The sequence below is a fragment of the Hippoglossus hippoglossus genome, chromosome 17, assembly GCF_009819705.1.
Source record: "Hippoglossus hippoglossus isolate fHipHip1 chromosome 17, fHipHip1.pri, whole genome shotgun sequence".
In the NCBI taxonomy this organism is placed as follows: Eukaryota; Metazoa; Chordata; class Actinopteri; order Pleuronectiformes; family Pleuronectidae; genus Hippoglossus; species Hippoglossus hippoglossus.
This window is the reverse complement of record NC_047167.1, coordinates 14,071,999-14,082,323: the sequence shown is the minus strand read 5'-3', so window position 1 is coordinate 14,082,323 and position 10,325 is coordinate 14,071,999. Positions and strand designations below refer to the sequence as shown.

Below are 10,325 nucleotides of genomic sequence, written 5' to 3'. Positions count from 1 at the left end.
AGGCGCATATTTCAAAAATATCTATAATTTGTGTGTCTGACTTAAAAGAAATGTCTCAAATCACTATGGTGAAATCGCTAAAAAATAAAAAAAAATAGCCTCACTGGTCCCTGTCTCTTCAATCTTCTCTACCGAGGCCTCCATTGATTATATTCTGACAAGCAGCTCACATTACATCATGTGAGATCTAATTTCCATCAAAGTAAATGTTGGATATTTTGTTTTTAAATGAACTGCGTTAAATTGTAAAGATTGTTTTTGTATTTAGTTTCACTGTTGAATGTTGTCCACTACAGAAATATCTACAGGTTCAGGTAAAGATACCGCTCATGTTGCTCTGTGACTCAAAATAGAAACGACAGTTCTGCTGGATGAAGTCCTGTGCTGGTAGCTGCTGCCCTCTGCTGGAAAATCAAAGACATCTCAGCGCGTGCACCCCCAATGCATATTTATTGAGTGTTATTTGCATGTTTGATCAAATATTAAGCTGATTTAAAGAATCGTGGAGCAGTAAGCAGCAGAAGAGATGAAGCCAGATACAATTCTGTAAAGACTCATTGTGACATATGTTGTGTTTGATTACTGTTCCTCTGTTTTATGAACAGATTATACTTCTCGTTTCAACTGCTCATCTTTCAATTGCCTAATCTCTATGTTAAGCAATTTGCAACTAAGGGAAAGTAGAATGTAGTATGAATAAAACTAATTATCATTATTATTACTACTATTAGTGTGTATATATATGTGTATATGTGTATATGCTGTGCTCATGAGCAATAATAATCTAGTACAGTAATATGGATACCTCATAAAATCCATATCTAGTAGCCATGAGTAGCCCAGGGGACGACTGTAGAGCGGTCCAACCAGAAGGTCGGCTGTTCAATCCCAGTCTTTTCCATCTGCATGCCGAAGTGTCCTTGGGCAAGATACTGAACCATGGATTGCCCCTAATAAATAATTGGAAGTCGCTTTGGATAAAAAGCTTCAGCTAAAGGATATGTAATGTAATGTAAACTGGTAAAAACATAAAAGGTAAACCGCTTGTCTATAAGTTGTTTATCATATTAAATTTCATGTGCTTTTTTATTTAAAAATACAGATATTTAAATTTTAAAATCTGAATATAATTTCATTGATGTTTGTTGCTTGAATTCTGCTCCTTTAGGTTTAGACTCCATTTGTCTCTGGCCTTAAACACGCCTCTGTTTACAGATGTGTGTCGCACTGCTAATTAAACAAGCTCCCACCTCTGAGGGGAACATGAGCTCCGTCACTGTCCAGTCAATCAGTCTCCATCTGAAGAAGCAGGAAAGTGTAGCATCATCGTTGGTTTTAAAAAGGAGACGTCCGTGCTCTCTGCCTCTGGTAGAGTTACTCACATGTTTAATCTGTAAGAAAATAATCAGTTTGATAAAATGAGACGAGGAGGTGAAATCAGGAAAACTTCCAAGTCAATTCAGTTCTATTATTTTGCCTGCATTTTGTATAAATGTACAATATGGTGATACTGGAAAGATATTCGAATCAAATCAATATATTTAAATGACTCAGCCTTAAGCAGAATATATATATATATTACAATTTATTTCAACACCCCTCCGGTCGTCTTGACGTAAGGAAATCCAGGCCTCTCAGGGGATTCAAGGTTAATATAACCTGAATTAGCAATTATAATATTACCTTACTCTCCCTCCTCATCCTCAAGTCCATCAGATGAGGCACTACACTCACTAAACAGCAAAACTGCAAAGAAAGACACAGCAGATAATTATGTGATGGAGAAAATATGAGATATAGAGGCAAAAACCTGTTCGAGCAAAGAACAGAAGATTGAAGGACATAGGAAATTCACAGTGAAAGTTAAAGGAAGTAGATATAATCCATGTCGACATACATTTGTACATGAAAGAGCTTGTTAATATTAATACTGTTTGTTTCTAAATTCAGTTGACACGCATCATGCTCACCAGTTTGAATCCAGGGCATCGTTTTGCCGGAGGACCACAGGCTGGGAAGATACATGATTATGGACGAGGAGCATTTCTGCAAGAGCTTCGGTGGGGACGTCTGTTCTCTGCGTTTAGGAGCAGGTTCAAAGAAATGTCCGGTTGCCGCCACAGTACCAGGTGGTGCAGCGGGGTATTTGCACCCCCGGGCCCACAACTCTTAATGACCACCTTGAGCCACTGTGTGCAGAGACTGCAGCCTAGAGGAGACATGTCCATCGTGTACCTGGACAACGTCTGGTCCTGGGAAAAGGGTTGAAGAAGGGGAAAAGCAATAATTGACAAAAGATGATACTGTCTGTAAAGTAAACAAGGATTTGTACTGCTTCATCAAGGCTGCATGGGCAAACTCTGAGACGTAAAGAGAGATGATCGGCTCTCTGAGATGACATTCAGCAACATGTGTGAGACCAGGGCAGTGTTTTTATGTACATTTAATTCAAGGGATGTTCAGGCCAGCGAGTGTTTTCCTATTCAGAGCTGCTCTTGGAATTAGGAGGTTACTTTTTCCGACTGTTTGTTTTGACCATCCGTCTGTTAATTAGCAGGATTATGCAAAAAAAACACCGGACTGTAAGGGAAACGTAACCTTCGATCATGCACAATGTATTCATGTTCACTTCCCCTATGTATTGATCATGATGAATCCTGTACAATGTAACCTTTGTTGACTGAATGAATTTACTTGGCCTGATTGCCTAAACTGAGGCATTGTTGCCCACCTTGATGTCGTCAGGAGATCCTGACATTTGGCTTAAGAAACAACCTCAACCAGAGGGGGAAGAACGAGCCAAAGGTATAAAGAGAAAGAACTGCTTCCCATCGGGAATTAAAGTGTGACAATAATGAAAGAGCTTTGTGTCTCGTTCCTCGTTGTCAGACTGGGACAGATTCGGCCGATACACTCATATTATGGTGGAAAAGAACTATGTACATTTACTAAAGAGCTGTATTTTGTATTCTGTATTTTCACTTTAAGCTACATTTAGGTGCAAAATACTTCACTTTTTACTCTACTACTTTATTAGCCAGTTACTCTTCTGATTAAATTTTACATAAAAAGCATTTGCTCTCATAAGAGATCTTTCACAATAAAGCCCGGTCTGAGGCCTCTTCTCGTGTCTCAGATTTGTAGGAGTCCTCTTCAGCTCTACCAGAGAGAATCTTTCCCTCTAACTTCCTCCTGGTTTTATTGAGACATCTGTTTTAGGCTGTAACATTCACATCCCTGTGCGAATACTTTGAGCTCCGACTTGATTGTTTCCTGTTTTACTTTGAAATTTCTGCCCGATGTGTCCTAATGTTTCCTTTGGTAGTTTTACTTCCTGTCTTTCTTTCTCTGCCTCTGTTCCCTGGTGTGTTTCATCTGTTCCTAATCACTCCTGTCTCCTGTGGGTATTTAAGTCTCTGTTTTCCCGTCACTCACGTCAGTTTGTTTCCAGTGTTCTCTCAGTGTGTGTGTTTCTTCTTTCTCAGTTCATGTTCTTGATTTTACCGTGTTTTCCCTTATGCCAACTACTGGATTTAGTACCTGCTGTCCTGCCTGCTTGAAATCCAACCTGCCAGTGAGTCTGTTTTCATTCATTAAAAACCACATCGCTGCTACAAACCTGTTTTTGTGTCTGCATTTAGGTCCAAAACCCCTCCAAACCTCCACAATATAAACATGGACTCACCAGACATCACCCCCCCAATCATGATTTGTAGGAATCTCTTGAGTGGGTCTACGGGTCGTGGAAGAATCAAAGACAAGATCAGATAAGGAGGCTGCTCTCAGGGTGGCACACGAGGTGGTGTTGAAGAAATTCTGGCTGAAAAACTTTAGTAGTACCCTGGATTCCCAGCCAGACTTCTAGTCACCTAACTTCCAGCTTGTCTAACTGTGGTCTTGCCTTTGGCCTGCTAGCCTCAGTGTTAGCCTCTCATTTGCAGCGTCCCAGCTGCTCCACCTTTCTGGTTGTCAGTCCTCACCTCTGGCCTCCTGCCCGACCTCTTCAGCAGTCCAGCCTTTGCTGAAACCCTCCAGAGCTGCTACGCCTTTCTTCTTGACCTCTGGGTTGTCGCCTGAGATCTTCTGCTCCGTCCATGTTTTGCTCCTGGGACGTCTGCCCCAGGTCTCCTGCTCTGCCCCTCACCCAGCACCCTGACCCTCTTGAATTTATTGAAGACCCCCATTTCAACCTGTTTTTGTGTTTAGGTCAAAAACAACCACCACCACACCAATTGATAAAACTCCTGACATTTAATTGCAGCAAAGATTGGAGAAAAGGCTGAAAATGTTATCCAGATGTATTAAATAGAATTATTTTTTCTTTGTTCCTACCTCACTATTCATTTCAGTCCATGAATATTAAATATTTAGATCAGAACCTCACTCCATAAGAACAGTTTCCCTCTGCAGCCGTCCAACTGACCCCATCATGGACATTGTGTCACACACACCATCACTACCAGCATATACCGTGTGTGTGTGTGGATTTTCTTTGGAGGGAGGTTGTTTTAACCCTTGTCCGTTTGTTAGTTGGTTTGTATGTTTGCTTGTAAGCACGATTACGCAAAAACAACCAAACTGATTTCCATGAAACTTAGTGGAAGAATGTGGGTCAGGGAAGAACCCAGTAAATTCTGGTGCTTATCAGGAGTGCGGATGCAGGATTTACATTTTTTTCCACTTTCATTAACATTGCAAGAGATGAACAATTCATGGATTTTAGTGAAAAAACAGGCACATTTAGGGAACTGAGATCTATGAGTGTGTGAACTTTGATGCAGCTTTATTGAATTTAAAGGGACTGTTGGGCCTTGGCAGACGTATGTGTGCTATCGAGTCCCATTCTAGTTTATTTAACGTTATTGCACAGTTCTTTACTCCATGACTTGCCTGCTAATTTGCTGCGTTATGCAACAAATACCAAAGCAAATTCCTTGTATGTTGAAAACACATTTGGCAATTAATCTGATTTTGAAGTTAACATGTGATTTTTCAACATGCATCACTATGGATGCATTTTACACAATTTTCTCGCGTGGGCATCCAGTGCAAAACCAGATTGAACCAACACCAGAGGATTGTGGGGATTACGTAATTCCCCTTATTTAAAACCCTGCATCGTCTTGCAGTGACCGATTCGCACCACGAGGTGGCGTCGCAGACAAAGAACCACACGTGGGCCGAGTTGAACATTTTGTCCCACGTTGCCTGATCATGGAAGCACGTTTATTTTCATATATATTCCCGGAAGCTCTGCATCTGAGGCTTGTTCTCCCTTTTAATTCCTCATCATCGTGGATTGGTGTGAGGATGAGGGGTACGCACGCGCTCAGAGGAAGGAGGTCACGCCACACATCGTAGCACGCACGCGGCTGGGCTCCTGCTTGGGGGGGGGGGGCGTTGCGGCTCGGGTCTTCTCCAACGACTCCGACCAATCAGAGAGTAGCTCCTGCTCTTATAAAAAGGCCGGACCCGGAGCATCGGTACCGGAGAATGATAGAAACACTAGCGATACATCACTCGACGAGACACTGGACCTGTCTGTCCTTTAGTTTTTATTTCGACTTCCTCGTTTCTCCAGGTAACTCGTCACTTTCTCCCTCTTCCTCCTTCGGTCTCTGTCTTTTAGAGACTTTCAGACTCTGATCTGTGTCTCAAGCGTGTGTTTGTGTTGTGTTTGTGTGTTTTGTGTGTTTTGTGTGTTTTCTCACGTTGATCCAGGTGTTAGTTGTGATATTTTGTGTGTGTTGGGGATGGATTACAACCAGGAAGCTTGTTATGCAATGTTGCATCACCGGTCGTTACCGTGACGACAACAATCAGCAGGATGTTGAGTAGTGACGCTCGTCACTTTGTTTCCTGCTGTTTAGTATTGGCGGTAGTGTGCGGTTTTTCATTCAGTCTTAATATTCAGGCACAAGAGGTGTTTAAGTGTCTCTTTGTTTTCCAAGTGGAGAGTGAGGAAAATGCTGGAACTGTTATTCCCCCCCACCCCCACCCGCTCTTCTCGTTTCTGGAAGAAAGAGACAATGGTGTTTACGCAACGTGCGATCCAGAGCGCAGTCCCATGCTCATCTCGTTTACCTGTATCCCTCCTTCTTCTCTTCTTCTCCTCAGGTGTGTTGTAGTAGGAGAGAAGATGGCCACGTCCGAGAGCGCCAGCTTGAGTAAAGCTGTCAAACAGCAGTACATGGACCTGCCTCAGGGGGACAGAGTCCAAGCCATGTACATTTGGGTGGATGGGACCGGAGAGGGGCTCCGCTGCAAAACCAGGACCCTGGATTTTGAGCCTAAGAGCATTGAAGGTAAGAAACCTTCCGAGTCTTAAAAGCTCATAAAGCTGGCGCCTTAAATTCATTGTTGTAAAATTGCCTCCATCCTCCTCCTGCTGCTGCTGCAGATCTCCCTGAGTGGAACTTTGATGGCTCCAGCACCTACCAGGCCGAGGGCTCCAACAGCGACATGTACCTGGCTCCTGCTGCCATTTTCCGTGACCCATTTCGTAAAGACCCCAACAAGCTTGTCCTGTGTGAAGTGCTGAAGTACAACCGCAAACCTGCAGGTAACAAACAAGCTCAGCTCATGTAATGTTGCCCTGACTCGTAGGCTGCTGCCCTCCACTGAATAACATGACTAATATGTAGTAACTGAAATAGTAGTTGACATGAAGCAATGACTCGAGTAATTTGACTGTGTTTTGTGTATGTGGCATTACTTTATAAATAGAATAATGACGTCCAGCACGTCTTATTATTTTTACACACGTCATCTTGGATAAACAAGCATGTAATGAGAGCCAACCTCTCCAACTGTTCATAATTTGGAATGTTTGAGTCCTGGTATGTTTCATTCAAGTGACCCACCCACAGTAGCATGCACACTCACATTTCATTGATGTAACACATAGGCACACATTTCCACTTGCAGATGCCCATTCATTCTCATGCATGAGGTTTTTAGCCCTCCAGATATTTATTTTTTTGTATTTTTTTGGGGGTACAGCTTACATTTGTAACCCTGACCCCAAAAGCTATTTTTGTTGTTGCCTTATTTCCACGATGAAGGTCACAGTCCCTAGAAATTAAAGGTTGTGTGTATTTTTCTTTGGTATTTTAAACAGTGGTTTGCAAAACTGGCCCATGTAACTAGACTTGACGCTGCTGGTGTTTTGTCCTCTAAACGGAGAGTTTTTCTTTTCTGCAGAAACCAACCTTAGAATCACATGTAAGAAGGTGATGGAGATGGTGGACGATCAGCATCCTTGGTTCGGCATGGAGCAGGAGTACACCATCCTGGGCACAGACGGACACCCATTTGGCTGGCCATCTAATGGTTTCCCCGGACCACAAGGTCAGAAGCAAGTTCAAAGTGTTTCTGTGTGTTTCTTCTTTGGGAATGTGTCTTGTTGGTTTAACAATCGTCATATTTGCAGGTCCATATTACTGCGGCGTGGGAGCTGACAAAGCCTATGGTAGAGATATAGTGGAGGCCCATTATAGAGCTTGTCTCTATGCTGGAGTTGACATTTGTGGCACGAATGCAGAAGTGATGCCTGCTCAGGTAATGACAGTAAAATATGCGTTTATGGTTTAAACTGTCAATTTGAATCATAATTGACCATGACGTATGATGTGTGTGTATTCAGTGGGAGTTCCAGGTTGGCCCTTGCGAAGGTATCAACATGGGTGATCATCTCTGGGCGGCACGTTTCATCCTGCACCGTGTCTGTGAAGATTTTGGTGTTGTTGCCTCATTTGACCCCAAGCCAATCTCTGGTAACTGGAACGGTGCTGGCTGCCATACAAACTTCAGCACTAAGGAGATGAGGGAAGAAGGTGGATTAAAGTGAGTCTCCAAAGCTTTTTTAGTTCTTGCTAATTAAGCACACATTTTTTATTATTTCTGATGGGGAACCTTGTGATTTCTCCTTTCAGAGCCATCGAAGAGTCCATTGAGAAGCTTGGGAAGAGGCACCGCTATCACATCCGTGCCTATGACCCCAAAGGGGGGGCTCGACAATGCCCGTCGTCTCACCGGCCACCATGAAACCTCAAACATCGACGAATTCTCCGCAGGTGTGGCTAACCGTGGCGCCAGCATCCGCATCCCTCGTACCGTGGGCCAGGAGAAGAAAGGCTACTTTGAGGACCGCCGCCCATCGGCCAACTGCGACCCGTACGGTGTGATCGAGGCCCTCATCCGCACCTGTTTGCTGAACGAGGAGGGAGACGAAACTGCGGATTACTAAATCCACATCTCATTGACTGACTCCCCACTGCCCTCCTCAATTTATCTTTTCTTTTAAAGCTAGTACTGTATTTTTTATTTTCTCTCTCCCTCTGAGATGATTTTAACCTGCATTTTAATGGCTTAAAGTTGGCTGGTCAACTTAAAATACGACAAGGTAATAGCAGGGTATGTCTTTCCCCTCCACTTTCGAAGGGATTGGCTTTTGTAACACTGTTTTATAACCCATGTCATCTCCCCCTTTTGTCTGTAACTGAAAGAACTAAAGCACATGGACACTGAAGAGTAGAGCTGCTAAGGCTGGACAGCATGTCGAACTTAATAAATCTGACTAGTTCATGTACTGTTAATATATGTTGACCTGCCTTTTCGAGTATCCAGTCTTCGATGTTACTAATTCTTTGATTTTTATGAAGTGTCTATTTTTAAATGGCAACGTTCGATGTCGTCAGATTTTTGGCACACACTTGATTTGACAACTTGTAGGTACACTTTGTAGATGTCTATACCCAGACGTATGTTGTTATATTGTGGTGGATCTGTCCATAATGCCATTTGTAGATTTCCTTAAGGAGTTTTATCCTTTTGTTAACTGCGATATTGTAATGCACCTGATTTGGTAAAACATCAAGTTTACTGAAGCTGGTGTTTTTTATTGATACATTTAAAACTTTTATTTTTATCACAACATGGCTGTGTGACTCATGACTTAAAAAAAAAAAGGAAAGAAATTAAAAGAATAGGTCAACACTTTGGGAAATATGCTTTTTTTGTTTCTTACCAAGATTTCAATGAGAATATTAATGTGACTCTCATATTGATACGCAAAGGCCTCTACTGCTTCTTAGATTAACTTTGTTAACCCTGAATCAAGACCTTCTAGCTGTCTAAGCAAACTGAGGCTACAGCTAGCAACCGGTTTAAAAGGCAAGCCTGGATCTGTACGAAGGCCTTTAAAGCTCAATAATACCTTGCTTGTGTAATTTAGTCAACTCTGAATAGAGGCTGGCTAGCTGTTGCTCTTCTATGCAAATGATAACCGGTTACTTAAGCAGGCCTGGGACATCTAAAGCTCACTAATCAATTCTCATGTAGATTAACTTATCCTTGGATCGAGCCAGGCTAGCTGATTTTATGCTAAGCTAATAGACTGCAGCCAGTGGTGGTATTGATCTTCTCATTTAACTCTTTAACATAAGAAAGCTTATTTCTCAAATGAAAACAAAACAAATTAGCTTGCATTTGCTTTTGGTTTAGCGCAGATTGGATCATTCATGAAACTCAAACCACTTGTTCTGAAAGTTTGATCAACTTGCAAGTACAAATTAATTCAAAACAACTTGACATCTCCCAAGTTGGCTGAAGGAGCAGCTGAAGCCGGGCCGGAAATGTAAGTGTCTCACATTTAAAAGCTGTTTAAACAGGTGGGGACGCAGCAGTTAACTGGAAAAAGTAAAGCAACGTGTACACAAAGGTAAAACACATAAAAGCTCTACGGCCACTGCGCCTTCTGCCAAATGTGATGTTTCAGTCAGGCTGGTGTCTTGGCAGGAGCTCAACGGCTGCTTTGTTCGGGACGGTGTTTTTTTAGGGTCGTGTGGGAAGTAACTGGAGACTGGTTCACTCACAAGACAGTTATTAAACTCCTTCACAGCTACAGCCCGAGGCCAGTACTCCCAGAAGTGCTGAGTCATGAACAATACGGCAGCACCACAGATTGTTGTGGTTGAGACTTAGACTTGCTTTGTCTTGATCCTGTTGTTGACAAAGAAAACACAAACCGGACGAGCATCGGGTCAGAGCTTGCTGGCAGAAGGCACAAAACATAAGTTGAACTAAAGATTTCTTTAATACTCCAGCATATTTAGAGTTCCTGCATATGGCAGCTCATAAAGATCGTACTGGCATCATTGAAGTTTCCAAGGGTTTGGAGACAGAACTTCACAGATGTAAACACAGTGAAGGAATTCTTTGTTTTCTTGCCGTCAGAATCAGGACACATTTCAACCACACTCTATTTCACGGGGCATAAACATTTACCTCTGGTGTCCTCTCCCTGCTAAGGGGGGGAAGGGCAA

General features: G+C 42.6%; 1 protein-coding gene and 1 long non-coding RNA gene across 2 annotated transcripts; one reads left to right on the top strand and one right to left on the bottom strand.

Moving 5' to 3' along the window:
• Positions 1–1,475: 1,475 nt before the first annotated feature.
• LOC117778196 lies at positions 1,476–4,255 on the bottom strand. The gene is made up of 3 exons (XR_004616753.1): positions 3,686–4,255; positions 1,971–2,246; positions 1,476–1,746 (listed from the first exon to the last, which is right to left on the bottom strand). It is a non-coding gene; the product is annotated as an uncharacterized LOC117778196 (long non-coding RNA).
• A 1,172-nt stretch (positions 4,256–5,427) lies between these two features.
• Positions 5,428–9,000, top strand: glula (glutamate-ammonia ligase (glutamine synthase) a). Its single transcript, XM_034613557.1, is given in 8 exon segments — positions 5,428–5,581; positions 6,118–6,305; positions 6,401–6,562; positions 7,204–7,350; positions 7,433–7,560; positions 7,646–7,845; positions 7,935–8,013; positions 8,015–9,000. Coding segments are annotated over 7 exon segments (1,116 nt in total). The 5' UTR covers positions 5,428–5,581; positions 6,118–6,139; the 3' UTR covers positions 8,249–9,000.
• Positions 9,001–10,325: the final 1,325 nt, after the last annotated feature.